General features: G+C 42.3%; 1 protein-coding gene across 5 annotated transcripts in view; it reads left to right on the plus strand.

The window, feature by feature from the left end:
- LOC149435331 (nuclear factor 7, brain-like) overlaps window positions 1-24,521 on the plus strand; it is a 192,926-nt gene that overhangs the window by 64,288 nt on the left and 104,117 nt on the right. Inside the window, exon 8 of one of the 5 annotated variants that reach the window (XM_089662774.1) lies at window positions 9,241-10,599. The exons of the other annotated variants lie outside the window; for them this stretch is intronic. Within the exon in view, the coding sequence (XP_089518900.1) occupies window positions 9,241-9,809 (569 nt within the window). The 3' untranslated portion in view covers window positions 9,810-10,599. Of the gene's footprint in view, window positions 1-9,240; window positions 10,600-24,521 lie in introns of those variants that run through there. 5 annotated transcript variants of the gene reach the window in all.

The raw sequence follows: 24,521 nt of genomic DNA on the forward strand, positions 1-24,521 counted from the left end.
GAGAAAAACAAACAGAGGGTGCACCAGCTTAGTGCATTACCTTAAAAGTATGTTGATTGAATGTTAAATATGTTTTCTATTCACAATAGTCTATAAATAAAAGGCACATCATGAAGGAACAGCTCTATCCAATTCGCACTGCGTATCTGTCTTGTGATGAGAATTCTGGACATCCAAAAGGCTGACTCGTTTCGAGGGCTAGCCTCATACTCAGTGCGAATTTGGACAGAGCTGTTCCTTCATGATGTGCCTTTTTATTTGTTGACTATTACAAGTAGAAAACTTATTTTTTAACATTCAATAAATATACTTTTAAGGTAATGCACTAGGCCGCCGTGCCTTCTGTTTGTTTTTCTCTATTCAGTATGTTTGGACTTCTCAATCCTTTGAGGGCAGCAAGGCGTGCATATCCCAAGAATTTTGTTGTGATCCCAATGACATTGAGTCCATCCCCAAGCGCAGGAGTATCTGGGTTTTCCACTTCTACACTTCTAGTTAATATTAATTCACTCCTGAATCCTGAGGATACGCCTACTAGTACATTGTGACAAAATTATAAAATCATTTTGTCAAAAACAGTGCTATCAGAGAACAAGAAGAAAGTGAAGAAAAAGGAAAGCAAAGTGGAAAAAAGAGAAACAAAGAAAGAGAAAAAGAATAATGAACAAAAATAATTATGAAAACAATTATTTTTTAAATAAAAAGTAAAATGAGAAATTAAATAACTTACTCAAACACAGATAAAAGCAGATAAATATCCCAAGAAGATATGGGCTAAGAAGCCACATTTGTAAATCAAAATTTAAAATAATATATACAAAAAAAGCATACAAAAAAGCATGTCTACTTGGGATAAAGTACAAAAAAAAATCACAAAAAGTGGGTTTTTTTGTACTTTAGACATGCATTGTTTGTATGAATTTGTTTCTCATTTAAAAATTTTTTTTTTCATTATTTTTGTTCCTTATTCTTTTTCTCTTTCTTTGTTTCTCATTTTTCCACTTTTCTTTCCTTTTTCTTTTCTTCCTTCCTTGTTCTCTGATATCAATGTTTTTGACACAATGATTTTATATGTTTTGTCACAGTATACTAGTAGGCGTATCCTCAGGATTCAGGAGGGCTGATTAGGGCAGGTGTTCTTTATTAACGAACACCTCTATAGAACAGCACTTTTGCTGTTTTCTTTGTTGTCACTAAGCACAAGATTGTGTGAAACGCGTTAACAGGTCCTGTATTCATGTCCTGGTGTTTTGTGTGTCCTATGGATCAATAAATATCCATTATATTCATCAATCCTTCGGTGTGCGCCTGACCCTTCTTCCTGTTGCATCGTGTGTGGTGGTGATTCAGAGCTTGCACTTGTTGTGGATTGATCTGGATTGTTTGCCTGAGCGGTATACCTCTGTTCTTTGGATAGAAGTTTCAGTTGCATATATTTTCATTTTATGGTCAGCAGAATTTCCTAACGCTGAAGGGAAAGTGTGTGTGCGTGCGTGCGTGCGTGCGTGTATGTATAAATTGCATTTTACTAAATAGGGGTGTGGGGTGAAGTTTTGTCATAATGGGGAGTGCCATGTACCTTGTTCAGGTGCTCAACGTGGATCTTTGTATCGTTGCTGACATTTTGTCATTTAAGTTCTTTGACAAGAAAGAGGGGGGACAGCGCCTCTAAGTGCAGTACAAGTAAACCATTTTAAATAGTAAAAGTATAGTCAACTTACAAAAGTTAGATGAAATAGTGCTTGAAAATATGTAAGTCCCGTTGTGCAGTTCCGGTGTGGTCCCACCAGGTGTCTGTGTCCCAAGATGACAAGGTGGCGGCTGCGCTGGTAGATTCCAATGTACCATGTTGTACTCGTGGTTGTTGAGAACGCTGGAGACGGGAATGATGTCACTTCTGGGTTTGAAGGTGGAGGAGGCGGCTCGCTTTCGGAGCGTCCATGCTCCTTCAGGCCATCAAGCTCCGAGTGCGAGCTGCCTCCTATGCCCACAAATGCGGAATTGACATCATACCCCTGTCTCCAGCGTTTTCAGCAACCACAAGTACAGCAGGGGTAGGCTGGAATCCACCAACGCAGCCACCTCCTTGTCATTTTGGGACACAGACACCTGGTAGGACCACACCGGAATTGCATAGTGGGACATACACATTTACAAGCTCTGTTTCATCTACCTTTTGCCAGTTGCCTATACAATTACTATTAAAATTGTACTGCACTTAGACGCGCTGCTCCCCCTCTTTCTTGTCACTTCCATCTTCTAGCTCGTATTGGAACTGGCTGCCTTCAAGAACTTATTATCTTTGGACTTTTACTCACACTTTTTTTTTATATATATATAAATTTCCCCATGGACTTTCCATTATCCATTAAGTTATATTTACAGAGCACATTAAGATATATAGGATTTTCTTTGTTGGGTGCCAAATATCCATCCTTGTATCATTAACTTCTTTACATCTTACAAGTTTTTAACTTTCTTTTCTACGCTCACAAATAAAACCTCTAGCCTCATACCTAATCGTTCCTTGTTGTCCTGTTCTTCTAAGACTCTCATTTCAGCAATTCAAGCATGCAGAATTCAGTGTCCTGCATTTCTGTCTGTAGGGTGCCTACACAATCTTATGGGCCCCAGCCTATACAGATGAGCAAGTGCTCCATGTGCCAGTCCACACAGGCAGGACCAAAGCCCTGCCTCCAAATCTCTCCCATGTTCCTCCTCTAAGGGTTTTGATTGGCAGTGGCTGCCAAAATATGGGTCATGCATGTTCTTTAGCTAAAAGGACCAATGGATTATGGGATATATAGTCTTGATGCATGAGGACGCCTGACCAGTGTGTAATTCCCAACCAGAAGTTTAGGCAAGTGTCACTGAGAGGGAAGGCAACAAGTTGCTTATAAATTATTGAATAGCAAAATTTGGGGATGTTTTATGTAAAATAATCACCAATCTTGTCTCCAAATATCACCCAAACTGTCCTCCGCTCCTCCCACGACCTCCTGCTCTTGCTTGTCTCCAGGTCTTCTCCAGAGCCTCCCCCTTATCCTCTGGAACTCTCTACCCCAATCTATCCGACTATCAGCTACTCTGTCCACTTTTAGGTGATCTCTGAAAACCAATCTCTTCAGGGAAGCCTATCCTGCCTTCAGCTAATAATGGAATCTTCTATTCCTCCTACCAGTCCATCTCCCACAGTTATTACCTTTTGTACCACCAGCCCCTCCCTCTTAGATTGTAAGCTCCCAGGATCAGGGCCCTCCTAGCCCTCTTGTATTGAACTGTATTGTTGCTGTATTGTCTCCCGTTATATTGTAAAGCGCTGAGCAAACTGTTGGCACCATAAATCCTGTATTATAATAATATGAAAACTCTTACACCTTGAAATGGTTCATCCAAATGGTAATGATTTAATACTGCTTTTGAAATGTAACTGCAAAATCAACAAATAACCTATGTGATGTAGACAGTAAGTTTTTCTGCAGTTTTTTTTTTGTGATATGTGATGATATAGGTGTGGGGATGTACCATATACATGGGGGGCCTACGAAGGTCTTTTGTATGATTTCACCACTTGCTGACCAAAGGCTGTCACATTACATATTTGGTTAGTAGTGGTTATACCGGATGATGCCTGCAGCTACATGCATGATCCCGGTAGCAGAATGTTCAGCCAGCTTTCCTGTTTAATGCAGAAGTAACTCAAGAGCCACTTTCCCAGGCGCTCCCTTTGGATCGCAGAGCCCGGGAGCACTGCGGCCGGCGGCTGCACAGAGAGAAAATTCAAGTTGTTCCTCTCTCTGTGACCCCGGAAACTGGGAGCGACAAGGATTTTGTCAGTTCCGGTTCTGCCTCTCGGTTTACCTTGCCGTAAGCGATCTGTGTCTGAGACCAGAGGAGAGATTTAGGGGCTAATAGACCCCAGATCTCTTCATAAAGAGGACCTGTCATGGCCCAGGCTGTTGACACTTTCTTACTTACAATAAGTCATTTTCCTTTGTAAACTCTTCGGCTTTTGTTATGTGTGTATTATAAGAATGGTGTATTTGCGTGTAATATGAATAGAATGATCATTTCTGAACTCTCCTGCATTTAGAGTGTTTTACACCTTTTATGAACTGACCTGATAACAAACCTTAGGAAAGTGCATCCAAGGCTAACATTTGTTCTAGCTTTTAATGGTGTAGAGCAGGGGATCTCCAAACTTTCTAAAGAAAGGGCCATGTCAGGAATCTGCAGCTGAGATGACCAGATATATGTAGCTACACAAGGAAACTGGGACCAACCAATGTTTACGTAACGACCAAAAAAGCCAAAGTAACAAAACGAACAAACTAACTTATAATATATACAAAATATACCCAATATGGGAAGCAAGGGTAACAGGAAAATACAAGCCATGCAAGAAAAAGGGGGGAAATCAGGACTGGGTACAGGAACAAGGCAAGCAGCGGTAAGGCAACAGAGTATGGGATGCAAGGATAGCTCAAAAGCAGGATGAATCTGGCAGCAAGCATGGCAATCACTGATGTGAGGTGTGTTAGTAGAGACAGGCTTAAGTACTCTCCGAGGGCAGACTATGGCTAGCGGGAGTAGAAAATCCTGCGGCATCAGTGGAAGTAAACAATGCCATATCAATGGTTTTAATGGGAGCAACAGTGACCCATCATTGGTGTCGGTGAATGGTATGGTGCCCAGTCATTGATCTCCGTGGATGGATTGGTTCCCCGTCATTGATGTCAGTGGATGGATTGGTGCCCAGTCATTGATGTCAGTGGATGGATTGGTGCCCTGTCAATGATGTCAGTGGATGGATTGGTGCCCCGTTATTGATGTCAGTGGATGGATTGGTGCCCAGTCATTGATGTCAGTGGATGGATTGGTGCCCCGTCCTTGATGTCAGTGGATGGATTGGTGCCCCGTCCTTGATGTCAGTGGGTGGATTGGTGCCCCGTCATTGATGTCAGTGGGTGGATTGGTGCCCCGTCATTGATGTCAGTGGATGGATTAGTGCCATGTCAGTGGATGGATTGGTGCCCCGTCAATGTCAGTGGATGGATTGGTGCCCCATAATTGATCTCAGTGGATGGGTTGGTGCCCCATCATTGATGTTAGTGGATGGATTGGTGCCCCAAGAGCCGGATAAAGGCAAGCAAAGGGCCACATCCAGACCATGGGCTGAAGTTTGGAAACCACTAGTTTAGAGAATGCGTAAAATCTGTTGGGTTAATTTTTGCAGTCTGCATTCTGTTGGGGAAATGTCATTTCTTTTCGCAACACAAAGTGGAAGGAAGTTTCCAAATGGAGGGGAATTCCCACTTAGTGGTCACCGGAATAGGTGTCCTCATTTACAGCTATCCCCTTTATTCCTGTTCTTGTGCCAACCCTAAAAGTTTTTATTTTAAATTTACTATTGCCCCTTAATTTTGTCCTGGCAACAATGGTTTCAAGGAGAAAAAGAAATCTGTGATCTCACCAGCTGGGATGAATTAAAACCAGACTTGCTTTTGTGTGTTTTTTTTGTTTTGTTTTTTTGGGGAGGGGGGGGCAACTTTTAAGTATCTGCAATATTGTAACTCGCAAGGTTGGTTGTGTGCAGCATTACCTGGCATGTACTTTTTTGATGCTGCTTAAATAAACAAACCTTTCCTCTACCTTTTCTTGGTTATTTCAACCCATATGAAGTTCATGACTGTATCCATTGGACTTCAGTATAAACGAATCCTCATTGGACACTGGCCATGGTGAAACATTGGTGCCAACACGTCAGAGAATTGAGAAGAACGTTTTTCTTTCTGAGCGTAATGTGTTCTTTTTAGTGGGTATACTGTATGTTGCGTGAAATTGGTAATACCTTTCTGTTGTGTATATTCAGTCTATGCTAACTTTACTAGTTTTGTCAGCATGCACAAAGAGCAATGCTCAGGACTGTTGCTTCATTTTAATTGTTCTACCACATGTTAAAATAAAGCTTTGATTATGCTTTAAATCCCTACATATATACCCAATGAAGTGACTGGTCTCAGGTAATACCCAGAGATGAAACAAATCCTCCTACATGAGTTGTACCTGTTTATCTACAGTCTGCTCTTCTCTATGTCCTGTGAGTGCTGAATTTATAAAGCTTGATTGAGAGTTCAGTAAAAAAAAAAGGGGGCAGAGAGCTGAAATTACACACTGCAGAGCTCAGTGATGAAAACTGATTGGAGGGAACAGAAACACCCCCCTCCTCACAGAAAAAGATATGAGGCTCTCACTCTGCTGGAGGTCCCTCCCCTGTCACTATTTTTCTCTTGGTGTCAGGAAAACTTGTCAGAAGTGATTCATGCTGATAGCAGAGGAACAAAGCAGCAGACAGAAATGACACTTAGTGCTCTTAATTGAGACAAGTACACACCATAGAGGGATATGCTTTGTTCATATTTCATGTCTGAGGTTTACAACCACTTTAAGTGGAACTAAACCCGACAAATTAACGGTTTCACAAAACGGTGACATTTTAAGGCATGCCGTGAATCATGGTCTCAGTTGCTTGTTCTCACAACCAAACTGTCAAGCCCTCAGATGGCTGGTTTCAGCACTGATCACACGTGCAACGCCATGGTAACTGTAAATCAAACAGAGGCTAAAATGGCAGTAAAGGAGAAGAGGGGTTAGTCCTGCTTGAACTAGTTCATGTTTCTCTGTTTGTTGAAGGACACAGCTATACTTCATGACAGTTGGGTATGATATCGCCACCTACAGGATCAGTATGTGAGGTGTAATTTAAACTAAAAGCACAGCCAAGGGGTGAAAAAATAAATAAAATAAATAAGTAAACTGTAGTCTGTAGAGAACCACTGCATAATTGTTAATGAGATAGCTGTATAAAACCGTTATTCTAAATACTTCATGTAATGCTTAGATCAGCCTTTTACTGGAAATCAAATAGTTTTCAGGTCTCGTGGAACCCATTTTAAAAGGAATTTATCAAGGATCAGTGGGAAGAATGAGGTTTACATTGGTGGTCAGTGAGAAGAATGCCCCCTTTACAGTGGTTTTGAGAATGTCAGCTTTACAGACATAAAAAAAAAAAGATCATTGCTGTCATGACACTGTTGTTTGATCCAGAAATGTGTAGGCACCATCAGATGGGGGTTCGATTAGCCACAGCTCAAGGAACCCCTTGCAACCTCTGGAGGTATCCAAGGGTTCCAAGAAAACCTGGTTGGGAATGGTAAACTTAGACTTTGGTGGTCAGTGGGAGGAATGCCCCTGATATTGGTGATCATTGGGAAGAATGCTCCTTATGTTAGTGGTCAGTGGAAAGCATGCCCTCTTTGCAGTGGTGATGAGAATGCCACCTTTACACACATCTGAAAAGATCGTTGATGTCATGACACTGATTGATCTAGAACTGTGCAGGCACCATCAGATGGGTTTGATCAGCCATAGCTCAAGGAACCCCTAGCAACCTCTGTAGGAACCCTAGGGTTCCAAGAAACCCTGGTTGAGAATGGTTGACTTAGATGGTGCCCCTGACATTGGTGGTCAGTGGGAGGGATGCAGCTGACATTGGTGACCAGTAGCAGGAATGCCCCTCACATTGGTGGTCAGTGGGAAGAATGCTCCCTTTAAACTGGTGGTCAGAATGCCACCTTTACAGACAGCCAGACAGCTAAAAAGATCATTGTTGCAATGACAGAACCATCAGATAAGGGGGTCAGTCAGCCACAGCTTAAAAAAAACTCCTAGCAACCTCTGGAGGAACCCTAGGGTTCCATGAAACCCTGGTTGAGAATGGTTGACATAAATAATATAGATGTTGGGGCATGATGTGATAGTGCACAGTGGCCTCAGCCCTGGAGGGGAACATAGTTGAGCCTACAATGGGCCTGCACTTTTAATTGCCAGCTTGGATGGTGTTCCAAGGAAACGGTGATATTAGCAATTAGGTTTAGTGGCTAAGTGGATGCAGCACAGGTGTCTGCTTAGGTAAGAAAAAGTCCTGTGCGGTTCAGAATATTTTCTTCTAGTGTTCTTCAGTTATGCAGATCCCTAGCCACTGGTAAATTGTGCGTGGGAATAAGGAAATATGCACTACATTTCTACATCTCTTTAGTAACCTTGCAAATACTTGTTGATCATCCAGGAATCCAGTGAGCTCCTAACTTTCTGTACTGAGTTGACAACACTGCACTGAAATCCAAAGCAGTGTTGTCAGCCCTGGTCAGTTTGTTTCTGGAAATTACAAATCTCTATAATTTGGAAATGATACAGGAGGTGTTCTGTTTCCTACACATTTCTTGTCCTAGGTTGACAATGCTGCTCCACAGATACAGCACTCCAGTGATGGCTGCATAGCGCTCCTCAGGGAGAGTTTCCTGATGGTGAGAACAATTGATCATGCTTGTGGTGTTGGCTAAAATGACTACTTGTAGTCTCCATTGGAAGCCTATGTGACAGGGTGACAATGTAGCAGCACAATTGGAAGACAGGCACAGAGCCATGGTCACCCTATAGGAAGAAGTGTCTGAACAAGGACCTTCATGGCTTGATCACCAGATATGAATTTCATCATGAAAGCTGCATCATTTTAGATATTGAAAATTACTTCAAATTGCGTGAACATAATAAAATGTTGAAATTGTAGTGGTCTGGTTTGGTTTACATGCACTTTAGGTTGACAGTGGTCACTCGAGGATCATAGCCCTTCCAAAGATGAAGGGTGCCTTGAGCCAGAAATCTAGAGAGGAATGCCGAACAAAGCCTAGAGGAGGATGAGGAATAGAGCCAGAATAGAGGGCCATATGGAAGTTTTTAAGATGATTGTGCATTTCCAGTGTTTTAAAATGAATGAGTTGCCCTAATTCTACGCACTAGACCACAGCGATGTGAATGGGCCTTTAAGTCACAACTCCAGGCTCCTGCCATCCCCCCCCTGCAAGCTATTTTACCGGTTTGGTCTCAGTCCAAATCAGTCATGGAAGTTCCATATCTGCTGCTAATTTGAAGAATTGTGCTTGCCACTGTGGGTTTGACAGGGCTGCAGTATGGCTGTGAATAGGCCATGTAGCCCATGCTGTGCAGCACCTTGAGCAGTGCAAGAACCCACCTTGGTAAATTCCTAGTATGTGTGCACTGTTCCACCCTGCACGTAACTCAGCTTTAACAATGGATTCATCCTTCAAAACGAATTGAAAATAAAAAGACCCAACCAGTTTTAGAAAGCGCATTTTAAACTTGTTTAATTGTTCATTACAGAATCTAAGGAGATTTGGATCGTTGGGAACTATTGGGTGACCAATTCTGCTCAAGTAGCAAGGAGCAGCTCGTACGGAATGAACCTGGGATTCGACGAGAAAGAGTTTACCATTCGTTGGATGGAAAAGTACGACCTTCTGTGGCGTGACTTATTGCCGGATCTGAACCGGGCTGCTTCTTCCCTGGGAGAACCAGGCATTGTATTCATCCATCTAGGGAGCAGTGAGCTGGGGCAAGAGCCCTTTTCAAAGTTTATAGCTATGGTGAAACAAGATTTATGTCGCCTTACTGAGAGTTACCCAAACACGATCTTTATCTGGTCAGCAATAATGCCCAGAAGAGAGTGGATGAATACGTTTGTAGAAAAACTCAGAAAGAAATATAATGGTAAAGTTTCTTATTTTGCAAAAACGCATGGGCTCAAGGTGGCTTACCTGCATGAAGTTGTGAGGATGTCTAAAGATCGTTTACGGTACAGGGGTAAATATTCTTTGGAGGATATTAGTGAGGTCTTTATTCAGAGCCTCAAACACTCCTTAGAAATCGCAATCAACCAAACGAAAGCTTAATGCATTTCAAATCCGCTAAGTCCCGTTATTCGATACTGGGACAGTTCATTTTAAGGTTTAGCTGAATTCAGTGATACGTCTAAAAGCATTTCCCTATAAGATGGAAATTGATTATTTTTAGTTTTTTTTTTATTTGGAGTGAAATGTGATTTGTTCCTTATTCAGGGACTCAACATAGATCATTGTGTCCTTGTGACAGTTTTATCCTGAAATTGTCTTCACTTGTTACAAATTATAACTTTTTCATTTTTTTCAAAGTGATCCTGTTGCTAGAGTAAAGACTTGGAAATAATAAAACCTAGTAAAGGAAAATAACTATCTAGCAGCATTCCTAATCTTGTATCCTTGCTGTCCCATTTTTTTTTGTTCTTAGACTTTAATTTCAACAACTCTGGCATGCAGGATTCTGCTTCCTGCATTTCTGCTTGTAGGGTGGCTTCGCTGCTTTGCAGTCCCCCTTGGGTCCCCAGCCTCACCACCCTTGTGTTCACTTTCCTGGTCAAGACTACATGCAGATAATCAAATGCTCTGTGTGCCATTTAACACATTGCATGTCTGCGGCCTTCCAAAATGCATCAGTAGTAGGACATTTAAGGCTCGGTTGAATTTGCATTCTAGAATGTTGATTGTTTTCCTATGGGGTAGAAATTACATTTTCTCAGACTTAAGCTTCCTTAGTGTGTAGTTTTATGTTACTAGTGAGTAATGTGTATCAGATTCCGGTATTTACTGTAGATCACGGCTTCCTTGTTAACACTTTTTTGTTATATTAAAATCATTTTCCTTTAAACTCCGCAGTGTATTCTTTGTGTTATAACTATGGTGAGTTTGTGTGTACTTGATTATGGTGAAAATTTTCTTGGTGTATGTAAAGCTTTACACCTTTTATGATCTGACCTGAGAACAAACCTTAAAATGCATCAAACACTTTTGATGGCACCTAGAAGATGGATAATTTGGCTGCATTCTGTTGGGGGCTGGTTGTGAACACGCACACACATATATATATATATATATATATATATATATATCTATATCCATCCACTGAAGTGACTAGCCTCAGGTGAAACAGAGATTAGGCAAATCCCCTGTGAGCTTATCTTGCAGTCCTCTCTCTACAGCCATTCAAATTACACAAATCAAAGGCTGTTTTCAGCTTCAGAAGGCAGGGATCTGATGTCACACTACTCGGAATAGAGCATGAAGCTGAGTGCAGTCTGAGACCTGAGTGGAGGGAAAGGACAAACCCCCTCTAGACAGTCCCCTAGAGATTCATGCACAGCTGAGGCTGTCAATCATTTGCTGTGGACAGGTAACCCCCAGGATTCGGTGGTGTTACATAGTCTGGCTGAAAAAAGACAAAAGTCCATCCAGTTCAACCATTAACCAGTTAAACCAGTGTTTGATCATAACCTGTCAGAAGTGGCTCTGATAGTGGAAGGAGGGAGCAGAAAAGATCACATTAACTGCTTTGGATTGAGGCAAGTGCACACTATAGAAGAATGTGCTTTGTTCGTTTTTCATTTCAGAGGTTTACAACCACTTTAACTTCTTGTCTTGTCAACACAAGTGAGAGGAAGTCTCCAAATTGAGGTAAATTCCCACTTAGGCTAGGTTCATACCCATGCAGGTTGTGTTTGAGCCATTTTTGATGCGTTATGCTTTTTTGTTTTCGTTTTTTTGCTAGGCAACTTTAAAACATCGCAAAAACACAATACATGTTCTTCTGCAGAGTTTCCATTGAAGTATATACAGGTTAAACTCGAAAAATTAGAATATCGTGCAAAAGTTCATTTATTTCAGTAATGCAACTTAAAAGGTGAAACTAATATATGAGAGAGACTCCTTACATGCAAAGCTGTGATTTGTCATAATTGTGATGATTATGGCTTACAGCTCATGAAAACCCCAAATCCACAATCTCAAAAATTAGAATATTGTGAAAAGGTGCAATATTCTCGGCTCAGTGTCCCACTCTAATCAGCTAATTAAGCCATAACACCTGCAAAGGGTTCCTGAACCTTTAAATGGTCTCTCAGTCTGGTTCAGTAGGAATCACAATCATGGGAAAGACTGACCTGACACCATCATTGACACCCTCCATAAGGAGGGAAAGCCTCAAAAGGTAATTGCAAAAGAAGTTGGATGTTCCCAAAGTGCTGTATCAAAGCACATTAATAGAAAGTTATGTGGAAGGGAAAATTGTGGAAGAAAAAGGTGCATAAGCAGCAGGGATGACCACAGCCTGGAGAGGATTGTCAGGAAAAGGCCATTCAAAAGTGCTGGGGACTTTTACAAGGAGTGGACGGAGGCTGGAGTCAGTGCATCAAGAGCCACCACACACAGACAGATCCTGGACATGGGCTTCAAATGTTGTATTCCTCTTGTCAAGCCGCTCCTGAACAACAAACAACGTCAGAAGCGTCTTACCTGGGCTAAAGAAAAACAGACCTGGTCTGTTGCTCAGTGGTCCAAAGTCCTCTTTTCTGATGAGAGCAACTTTTGCATCTCATTTGGAAACCAAGGACCCTGAGTATGGAGGAAGAATGGAGAGGCCCAAGGACCCCGAGTATGGAGGAAGAATGGAGAGGCCCAAGGACCCCGAGTATGGAGGAAGAATGGAGAGGCCCAAGGACCCCGAGTATGGAGGAAGAATGGAGAGGCCCAAGGACCCCGAGTATGGAGGAAGAATGGAGAGGCCCAAGGACCCCGAGTATGGAGGAAGAATAGAGAGGCACACACTGCAAGATGCTTGAAGTCCAGTGTGAAGTTTCCACAGTCTGTGTTGATTTGGGGAGCCATGTCATCTGCTGGTGTTGGTCCATTGTGCTTCATTAAGTCCAGGGTCAACGCAGCCGTCTACCAGGAGATTTTGGAGCACGTCATGCTTCCTCCCGCAGACGAGCTTTATGGGGATGCTGACTTCATTTTCCAGCAGGACTTGGCTCCGCCCACACTGCCAAAAGCACCAAAACACTGCCAAAAACCAAAGTCCCTGACCCTTTCCAAAAAACACACCGGGTAAAAACTCGCAGATGTGAACATGTCCCATAGGAAATCATGTTAAATGGACTGTACTGCGTTTCTGCAAAACATTGTATAAAACGCTTCGGTGTGAACCTGGGGTAAGATGGTTGTCACAGGAACAGATGTCCTCATTGGAAGATGTCCCCTTTATTCATGTGATGGTGCCAACTCAAAAATTTTGGTTTTTCTATCACTTTCAGTCCTGGCGGCAATGGTCACTAGGACAAATTAGCCGGGGTGGGGGGGAGGGGATCTATAAATTTATGGTATATATATATTTTAGAAATATTTCAAAATTCTGTCTGGATTCTGTTGGAGGTTTCCTTTAATATCCAATCTCGGGGACAACAGGAAGTTAGAGGAAGTCTCCAACCTGAAGGGAAGTCACCACTTTCTGGTGTGACTGGAACAGGAGACCCCATTTACCCCCTTAGTCCTGTCCCTTTTATTTCTGTTCTGGTGTCAACTCTAAAATTTTGAATTTTCCATCACGTTCTGTCTCTGCAATCTCAGCAGCTAGAACAAACCCAAAACTAAAGGTTTTTTTGGCCTCCTTTAAGGATAATCTTTAGGATGTGTTAGTATTTGTTTTAATATTTGAAAACTAATGAACAAGTACATATGAATCTTTTATTTACCACGTGCAAGCAGCAGCATGTGTAGCAAAATATGAGGGGCGTTAAGTCAAACCGGGACTTTTGAGTTTATATAATAAAAGAACAAATTTCAAGAAGTGGAAACTGTGTATTTTATTTTTCGACATCCTCCCCTGCTACATTTATACACTTATCCCAGCGTTTAATGTCTGGAAGGCGTTGGCATAGAAAGATTTTTTATTTTTTTTTTCATTACGCCTGAACCATCCTAGGAAAGCCGGCTTCACTTCGTCCCAGAAAACACTTGCTATCACTTCACCTGCAGACGCAATTGTTCAAAATCTTTTTGGTGGTGGTGAGTCTGCAGGCTTCCACTGCTTTGCTGCTCATTTTTATTCAGGAGTGAAATGATGTCCCCAGGTTTTGTCACATGTAATGATGTGATCTAGAAAATCCTGTCGTCCTCTTGTCAAAAGGCTCCTTCAGCACAGTGCAAACTTCTGTGCCAGTCAGAAGCAGAAAGCTCTCTTGGTACCCAGTGAGCGCTAACTTTTCGAAAATGCAAATGTTCGTGGATGATTATCACCGTTCCTACAGAAGATTTGTCTCTTGTGCAGGTTATCCAGGATCAGGTGTTCCAAGCTCTGAATGATCACAGGAATGACTGCTGTCGGCTGAGAACCACAGAGGCCGGGATTGTCACTGATGGATGTATGGCCATCTTTGAAATGTTTACACCATTCATATGTCTTCCTGCAGCTTAGCGTCTCATCACTGTGTTGTGCTTGAAGTCTTCTGTAGATATCGGTGGGTTTTATGCCCTCGTGCACCAGAAACTTCACCACACGCTGTCCCATGCACGCACTGTTGTCTGCCATCTTGATTAACGGTCTCTGGACTGGCCCACAACATGTGCGCCGCCTATCAGTAATAGGACACACTTCCCACTTGCTACTGCTTCTAGTACCGCCACGCCAGCATCGCTTTTTATACTCGTAAAATTAAAAATCTTGGTTTGCCTTGAACGCCCCTAGTAGATCTGAACAACAGGGAGGTAAGTTTACACACATCACAGAATCGGTGAGCCAGGAGCTACTGCCTCCTATTAGATACTGGGACTGTCTGCTTATTCATTTAGGGCTTGTGTTAACGTCTTCCTGTCCGCCCATAGTCTGTAGACGGCGGGCGGGAAGCTTTGCCTGTCAGGCTGCTTGTACCCTTACAGACTGCAGTGCCAGCCAACCACAGGGTCCCTGATCAGTGCCCCAGTGTACAGTTGAAAATATATTGTGTTTTAATCTGTTTATTTTGTACATAAGCTAGTGTAGCCTGTATTGAACTACTGCACGAATAATGGTACTGCTGTGTGAAACCGTTTAAATACTTACTGCAAGACTTAGATCAGCCTTTCTCAACCTTGTATACAAAGGAATATTTCAGGTCTCAGGAAACAGCTGTTAAATGAAATCATCGAAGGTCAGTGGGGAAAATACCCCTTATACTGGTGGTCACTGGGAAGAATGCCCCCCGATTTGAGAATGCCACCTTTTACAGACATCTGAAAAGATCATTGCTGTCATGACACTGTTGATCCAAAACTGTGCAGGCACCATCAGATGGGGGGGTTCGATCAGCCACAGCTCAAGGAACTCCTAGCACCCTCTGGAGGAACTAGGGTTGTAAGAAACCCAATTTGAGAATGGGTGACTTGGATAATGCCCCTGACATTGGTGGTCAGTGGGAGGAATGCCCCTTACGTTGGTCAGTGGGAAGGATTCTCCCTACACAGTGGTGGTCAGAATGCCACCTTTACGGGCAGCTAAAAAGATCATTGCTGTCATGACACTGGTGTTTGATCCAGAACTGTGCAGAAACCATCAGATGGGGGTTCGAATAGCCACAGCTCAATAAACCCCTAGCAACCTCTGGAGGAACCCTAGGATTCCAAGAAACCCTGGTTGAGAGTGGTTGACTCATAATACCCCTGACATTGGCGGTCATTAGGGAGGAATGCACCTGATATTGGTGGTCAGTGGAAGGTATGCCCCTGATATTGGTGGTCAGTGGAAGGTATGCCCCTGATATTGGTGGTCAGTGGAAGGTATGCCCCTGACATTGGTGGTCACTGGGAAGAATGCCTCTCACATTGGTAGTCAGTGAGAAGAATGCCTCTCACATTGGTGGTCAGTGAGAAGAATGCCTCTCACATTGGTGGTCAGTGAGAAGAATGCCTCTCACCTTGGTGGTCAGTGAGAAGAATGCCTCTCACCTTGGTGGTCAGTGAGAAGAATGCCCCTCATATTGGTGGACAGTGGGAGGAATGCCTCTGATATTGGTAGCCATTGGGAAGAATGCCTCTGATATTGGTAGTCAGTAAGAAGAATGCTCCCTTTTCAGTGATTGTCAAAATGCCACCTTAACAGACAACTAAAAAGATCATTGTCATAAAAGAACTGTGTAGGCACCATCAGATGGGGGGTTCAATTAGCCACAGGTCAAGGAACTCCTAACAACCTCTGGAGGAACCCTAGGGTTCCACGAAACCCTGGTTGAGAATGGCTGACATACAGTATAGATGTTGGGGCATGAAGTGATTATACACAATGACAAACCTCAGCCCTGGAGGGGAACATGCCTGAGCCTACAATGAGCCTGCACTTTAAATTTCCAACTTGGAGGGTGTTCCCAGGAAACGAAAATACCAGCACATACAAAATTTTATTGGTTAAGTGGGATCAGCACAGGTGTATGCTCGGGAGATGTTTTTTACACTGTGAGTGCATTGTCATTTTGTATCTACTTTTGCTTAACAATTCTTTTCAATAAATACTACACTATCAGAAATTTCTGTTTGGGCTCGTTGGTTTGAGAGCCCCCTCCCCCCCCCCCGCCCTTAAGGTGGATTCTTCTTCTGCTCTACACCTGCCATTGAGAGAAGTCCCCATGGTGGTTACTCATGATACCTGTTAACTGGAGTGTGATCCCCCTGATGGATGGCTGAGTGATTCCTGATCCCTGGAGGTTGATGACCCTACGATAATTATCTGTCTTCCTGCTGGTTTTGCCAGTTGATCTGTGGATGTTCATCTTTCTATACACAGAGGACCAGGAATGGTTTAAGTACTCAAATGCGCATATTATTGCGCTATCTGGTTAGTGCAATCTACACTCATTTATACATCCCTGGAGTCACGTCTTGCACTTCCGTATAGAGTTTGGCACTTGTGTGCTTATTTACATCACTATATTATTTGTTCACCACCTGCACAATTAAACGTCCGCAGACGTTCATTGCACTTGAATATAACTACAGCGCAAATATAGCTGCTATATTATATGTGTCATTCGATTTTTATCGCTGCATATATTTGGTGCATATAAATATTTTGTACAGGGGTACCTCAGTTTACAAATTTAATTTGTTCTGTCGGGCTTTTCGTATTGCGAAAAATTCATAAACCGAAACACGGTTTCCCATAGAAATGCATTGAAAACCAATTAATCCGTTCCGGAGGTCAGAAAAAAAGTAAAAAGAAAAGTCTTATATGTTCAAAACTCTTTATAAAGTGCACTTTAAATACATAAATGCTGTACAGGGACGTGATTAAAAAAAAATTCGTAGATTAATTGAAAACCAATTAATCTGTTCCGGAGGTCAGAAAAAAGTCAGTTCGAAACTCTTTATAAAGTGCACTACATGTACAGACTACATGTACACAATCAGTCACCCAGGAGTGCTTCCCCTCTGCCCGTCTCCCAGCAGAGATATTGTTGCCTTCTGATTCATTTACCCTAGGTTCACATCTGTACGGGTGGTGCCGCTGCGAATCAGCACAAAAATCCGAGCAGCTGCACCACCCGCACAGAAGAATGCGGACCCCCGGGCGGGTCCCATTCATTCTAATGGCACGCCGCCCGCACTGGAAATCACAACTGCACTGGGAACTGAGGTTCCCATGTGGGCTGCGGTTTCCAAGGAAGTGCAGGGACGTCTTCCCTGCGTGTCCCGGGGCACGGGAGTCCATTCAAATGAATGGGCTCCCGTGCCCGCGCAAAACGCGTCCCGCAGGGATGCACTTATGTGTACCAGGGCTTAGGCTCTGTGGGGTTTTTGTTTTGCGCCAAAACGATTTCCTTCCCCATAAAGGTAAATGAGAATGTTGAAGCATCTTTAGGAGATCATCTCCACCTGTCCATAAACTGTGACTGATCTCAACAGCATTTCAGACGGATCTCAAATGAAACCTGCATTTGTCTGAAAGCAATCTGCATCTGCCTGTCGTCTGAAGGTCTATTAGGCTGCATTCACACCTGAGTGTGGAGATTTACTGGCATTTTTATTTGAGCGTTTTGGAGCGTTATTAATGGGATTTGGCTTGTTGAGTGTTTTAGAGCTGCATGCTTCAAGATGAAAACCACTCAGCTGTCAATGCAGCCTTATTCGGAAGGTTCTTCCAAGCATGCAAGGCGCTCTGGACTTGACATGGCTGTCATGTACGGTGGGTAAAAAAAACCCCACACCCCTGTGGAAATTCCAGGTTTTCAAGGTGTAAAAATCAGACCAGGATAAATCCCTTCTGAGGTTTTCCCACCTTTAATGTGAACTATAGTCTTTGCATTTCAATTTAAACAAACTGAAATCTTTAAAGGGGGGGGGGGGAAATGTTTAAAAAAAAAGGTACAATGTGGTCGCATTTTTATTTTCATAGAAATGAATAGAAACGCCCAATTTTCAAATTTAAAAAAAATAAATTTATAATATAAATAAATGTAAAATAATTACACAAATAAAAATCATAAATAGTTAACTCTCAACCCTAAAACAAATTAAATTATAAATGATTATAAAATGTATTTATTTTATTGTTTTAAGGTTATGGGTTTCATATATTAATTTACCTTTTTATTTTATTTTACATTTATTAATTTATTGGTATTAACACCCTAACCCAAAAAAAGATGAATACAAAACGTGTTAGTAAAACCGCACATATCATCACAACTACTTTGTACATCCAACTGCGTTTTTTTCAGGACAAATTGGGCTTTCGTTTGGTGGTAAATGGTAATGGATATCTCCTATTTTTTTTTTTTTATTATCAAAGGAAAACTGGCCCAAAATAGTAAAAAAAAAAAAATTGTTTTTTTTATTTGGCTGTGTTTCTTGTTACTACCATAACCTACCACCAAAGAACAACCCAAAATAAATTCTCCAGCTCTTCACAATCGTAGCAATACCATATGTGTATGTTGTTTGTACCCATATTAGGGCCCAGAAACAATAGTTTACAATTTTGTTTCTTTTTTTCCAAAAACACACTGACACCAAATTTGACCTTGAACCAAACACCCTGGCACTGACCTAGATAAAACCTTGATCTAGGTATTTTTTCTTTATTTTTTTATTTTATTTTATATTTGTTTTTTATACAAACATTTTTTATCCCTTTGTGGCAGGAGTTAGAGAGATACAATGTATCTCTCTCCTCCATTCATAGAGAGAAAAAATAAAGGGGGGGGGGGGCTGTACAGTGACTGATTACTGTGATAGCCAATCTGAGGAGTCCCGGGTCCCGATCGTTAGAATGGGACCCAGTGCTCTCAGTGACACGCAGGCTTTGTGCTGGGAGCGCACCATTCGGCACACTCCCAGCAGAAAGACAGGTACGCAAATATGCGGCCCCACGGGAAAAAAGCCCAGCTCTGTGAGGCCACATATTTGTGTTACGTCGGCGTCAAGGGGTTGAATTCCATAAAGGCTGTGCCAAGATTTGCCTTAAAGGGGGTCGGTGTATGCTAAATACAGGGGATTTGAAGTTGGCCAATTATGAAAGGGAATAGATTTGCCAACCAATCAGATATACTCCATGAAAATGAATGGAGGAGAGGCCTATAACTACAGACACTAGATAGAGAGGCTCTCTTTAAAACACCAGGGAAGAAAATGGAACCTCTTTGTCCAGTTCCATGGCAATTATGGAATATATCCCTTGTACTTATATTTAAATGTTTGTCTTATGTCTTTTCTGTCTCACTGTTTGTATTTTGTAATATGTTCAAGCTTTCTCAATATTGTTTCTTTTATGTAACTAGATAGATTGTGTTAGTTTAGACCAGCCTTTCTCAACCTGGGTGCCTTGAGGTTTCTTTAGGGGTACCTTGGAAAAATGTCTAAAAGTTGCCTAAAACTTGTATACAAGCCAGGGGGTGGGAGAAGCCTGACTTTTAGTTACACAAAGCCACAGTTTTTCTTTGTGCGCCATTACGACCTTCTAGCCTCCGGCATCCTGACAACCAATGACTTCAGTTGATAAGGCGGATGTCAGCTGCCTGCACAGCATCCTTGTTTGACTTTCCCCCGTCCCTCTCCATCAGTACAGCATCCTGGTTTGACTTTCCCCCGTCCCTCTCCATCATTACAGCATCCTGGTTTGACTTTCCCCCGTCCCTCTCCATCAGTACAGCATCCTGGTTTGACTCTCCCCCGTCCCTCTTCATCAGTGCTGGGGTCACATTAGCTCAGTGATGGAGAAAAACTGAAAGAAACACTGGAATACTAGTCAATACCAGTGTGCAAACTTGTATCTGATCTTGAAGAATAAATCACCTCTAGTGTTGGGTGTCCTATATGTGTGGATGTTGCTGCGTCATATAAAAGTATTCTAGTTTTTTACGTTTTAGAATGGGGTGCCTTGGGACTGTCCATAATTTTTAAAGGGTGCCTTGGGACTGTCCATAATTTTAAAGGGTGCCTTGGGACTGTCCATAATTTTAAAGGGTGCCTCGGGACTGTCCATAATTTTAAAGGGTGCCTCGGGACTGTCCATAATTTTTAAAGGGTGCCTCGGGACTGTCCATAATTTTTAAAGGGTGCCTCGGGACTGTCCATAATTTTTAAAGGGTGCCTCGGGACTGTCCGTAATTTTAACCACCTTCTGCCCGCCATATAGTACAATGACGGGCGCAAGGTGGTTCTCTCGTTCTGATAGGACGTCATATGACGTCCATTCTTCCATTCTCACCGCTCATGCGCGGCTCAGGGAACGAGCAGCGCGGCGATTGCCAGTGAATCACGGAAAGAGCCGAAGATGTCAGCTCAGTCATGTGATCAGCTGTGTCCAATCACAGCTGATCACATTTAAACACGGAAATGCCGGTTATCGGCATTTCTCTCCTCTCGAGCTGTCACGTTGACAGAGGAGAGGAGAACCGGTAATCGGATTTCCGCGGAGGGAACATGTACACTGATCATCAGGGCACTGATGATCAGTGTGGCCCCAGAAGTGCCACCTGTCAGTGTCCATCAGTGCCACATAGTGCATACCAGTGCACATCAATGCCGCATATCAGTGCCCATCTGAGCTGCCTTTCAATGTCGCCCATCAGTGCCAATCAGTGCCACCTATCAGTGCCAGTCAGTGCCATATATCAGTGTCATGTATCAGTGCAACCTACCAGTGCCTCCTCATCAGTGCAGCCTATCAGTGCCCATCACTGCAGCCTCATTAGCGCACATCAGTGAAGGAGAAAAATCACTTATTTACAAACTTGTATAACAAAAACTAAGCAAAAACTTTTTTTTTTTTCAAAATTTTCAGTGGCTTATGGTTTGTTTAAGAAAAAATAAAAATCCCAGAGATGATTAAATACCACCAAAAGAGAGCTCTATCTGTCTCAAAAAAATGATAAAAATGTCATAAGGGTACAGTGTTGCATGACCGCACAATTGTCATTCAAAGTGTGACACCGCTGAAAGCTGGAAGTTGGATTGGGCAGGAAGGGGGTATAAGTGCCCTGTAGGCTAGTTGTTAAAGGGTGCCTCGGGACTGTCCATAATTTTAAAGGGTGCCTTAACTGAAAAAAGGTTGAGAAACCCTGGTTTAGACCTCCTTCCTATTCACCAATACATTTTGGTTGTGTTAAACCTTTCACTTCTGGGTAAGAACTCCTAATTTACCAAATCATATCAGGGAAATATATTTCATAATCTATAGATTTGGTTAACAAATATTTCCTGCAGATATTTGCAATTTGTAAAGGCGTTTAGCTGAGCGAGGAGCTAGCGCTGTGCAACTGAAATGAAGCGCAGAGCAAAGTTGGTGCTTACCATTGTGTCACTGCTTGAGAGGGGATGATTGAGGGCAAGTACACACACACACGACTAAAAACGCACTGCACCAAACTTCATGGTACTGTGGTATCGTGCGAGTTAGTCCCCGCAGACACGCTTCTTTGTGATCTGCGTTTGGGCTGCTGTAAAAGGATAACTCCAGGCAAAAACTTTTTTACAAGACCTTTTTGCGGAGTTCCCACCTTTACCAAATACGTCCTCCATCTTCTTATTAACTCAGTAGTTTCCGACTTTCAAATAAAACCGTGGACACCTGCAGTGCGGGAAACGTGCACAGAACAGCCTTTCCCCACACAGTGTTCTGGTGTAATTTGGTTCTGAGCTAGCTTGAGGCCAAGGAAGCAAAGATGGGTGCATCTTCTAACATCCCAGCATCTGACTAGGGGATATTTTGTTCCGATGTATGAGGAAATCAGACCTATCCCAATACATGTTACAACTTGTTGGTGGCCACCTTTTGACAGCTTACGAACTATTGTTGGACCACATCTGCAAAGGATGAATATAAACATAAGGATGTATATGAACCAATTTGAGAAGGAACGCCAACATTTCAGGAAGAAAATGGGAATGTTTTCATTTTCTGTCGCTAGACACACCGAAGCCAAATGCAATGCACATTTATTTGCAGATAGCCGACCATGGACGCAGCACTTTTCTTCTTCTAAACGCAGCTAAACTGTTACTGTATTGTCTCCCGTTGTATTGTAAAGCATTGAGCAAACTGTTGACGCTATAAATCCTGTATAATAATAATAAACAGTCTTCCACTAAACATTGCTAATCGTTCTGTATGAATAACATTACTTTGCATTGTGTGAGTCCAGCTACTTTTAGAAAAGTCTTCTAAACGCAGCTAAACTCTGAAAATTAGTCTGTGTGAATATAGCCTAAGGGCTCAGCTGAATTTTTCCTTGTGAAATGTTTGTTGCCTGGGGGAATTTCTCCTGTGGTGCTGCGTTTTAACTATGGTTATAGTTACATGCCTAAAGTCGATTGGACCAGGAATGGTTAGAATCACCAAGTCAGGGATTGAATTTCCGACACCAGCGCATCAATCTGATCGCGACAGTACCAATCACTGTTCAGCTGTTGCAATCAGACACCATATAATCATTTTCTGCATTTCTCTGGGATTCTACATAGGCTACAAATACAGTTTTACATGCAGATGTAGCCTACAGTGTGTCCAATAAGAAGGAAGTATTTTCATCTCTCTGTAACTAATATTTTAGCTTTTATGAGAGATGAAATATATTCCTTTGATCTGCTGATATAAGTTATAGCTTGACAGACACATTGGAGCCACTCCTGGTCTCCTGCTGTTTTCGAAACCTAAACGTCTGGGGTTCCTCTTTTAAATTTCCAGAAAGTGACAAAGTCTGGCTACATAGGTGACAAGGTTTTATTGGCATCTAGGTGTCACCTCCAGCCTATAGGATGCTCTGTCCTTTCAGATGCTAATTGGTGACCATATGTCTCTGACTGAATCCTGAACCCATTCTATTATTAACATGGAATGAAGCTAAATCTACAATGTCATATTTCTACAGATCACATCTCAGCTGCTCAAATCTTAAATTTATGTCACATCGTGTGCTTGATTCAGGGGGAGTACCTTCTGTTTAACTTGATACTCTTGTGTTCTAATAAGTGAGAGGAAATCTCTCCCAAGGGAGGGGAATCCCAGCTTGGTAGTCACAGAAACAGGAAGTGGGAGCGGGTATCTGTCAAATTCGGGTACCCGCTCCCCAAAGGTGCCAATCCTTAATTAAAGCATTAATGTGGAACTTCGCCTTTTGGGTGGAACTCAAATGTGATTTTGTTTTGGGGACAGGAAGTTAGCGGAGGTGGAGGTTGTGACCTCAAATGCCCTCATCTCCAACTTAGCCATTCAGAGGAAGCCTTGTATTCATTAATAATGCTAGTGTCCTGATTTGATTTAGTTCTGGAATGAGACGGGAAGTCCCTATCCCATTTCCAGCTGTGTATACTGTATGTATCTGATGTTACATACACGGCTAACCTGTTGCCTTATGCATCAGTAAAGGGAATAGTTCATTTGCTTTTTTTTTTTTTTTTTACATGCATAACAAGGAGCATGTTTTATTGGAGAAGGGTGCTGTCTACATTGCCATGACATTGGTATAATTAAAAAAAAAAAAAAAAAAAATTTATTTGGATGAATAGTACATATATGAATATTTTGTCTGTCTTATATGCAAGCAGCAATTTGTGTCAGAGTAGACCTGAATAGCAGGGAGATCAGACTATACGTACATAGTCAGTCAAGAGTGTCTTGCCTCTGCTGTACTGTATGTGTGTGTATAACGAGCATGTATGTGTACATGCAGTGTGTATGTAATATCTCTAATGGTGGTTTATGCTGCCATCTTTCAAGGTGTCTTCCATCTTTTGGGTTAAACCAGACCACTTGAGTATATCTAGTGATGTAGAGAATTATTGTGGTAAGGCAACACTTTGGAGGAGGGTAATGTTGCTTCCTGAGCTGCTTTTTGTTTGTACGCCTGCTGGGGGACTGTTAACTTTGCCCCATGTTGGGCTTTAAATGGGGAACTCTCAGTGAGGTAATTCTGCAGTTTTATCTGTTTGGTCTCATCTTGATCACAATCGTTGATCTGATGAATTTTACATAATGTTGAGTGTAGGACGAGGCTGCTTTATGGTAATGAGCCCTTCGGCATCCCCCCCCCCCCCTTATTATACAGCACTTTGAGCAGTTCGGGAACATCACCTAAGCAACTGCATGTAACTAGTAAATGTGCACTATGTCTCTCTGCAAGCAGCTACATCAACCATGGACCCCTGCTACAAAGCAACATCAAAACTAAAATGACCCAACACACAGTATAGGAAGTACATCTTAAACTTGTTTCATTATTCATTGCAGAACCAAAAACTAAGGAGATTTGGATTCTCGGGAACTTTTGGGTAAAC

This window comes from Staurois parvus, unplaced genomic scaffold (genome assembly GCF_062004578.1).
Source record: "Staurois parvus isolate SC_StPar_1 unplaced genomic scaffold, SC_StPar_1.0 ptg001538l, whole genome shotgun sequence".
Lineage (NCBI taxonomy): Eukaryota > Metazoa > Chordata > Amphibia > Anura > Ranidae > Staurois > Staurois parvus.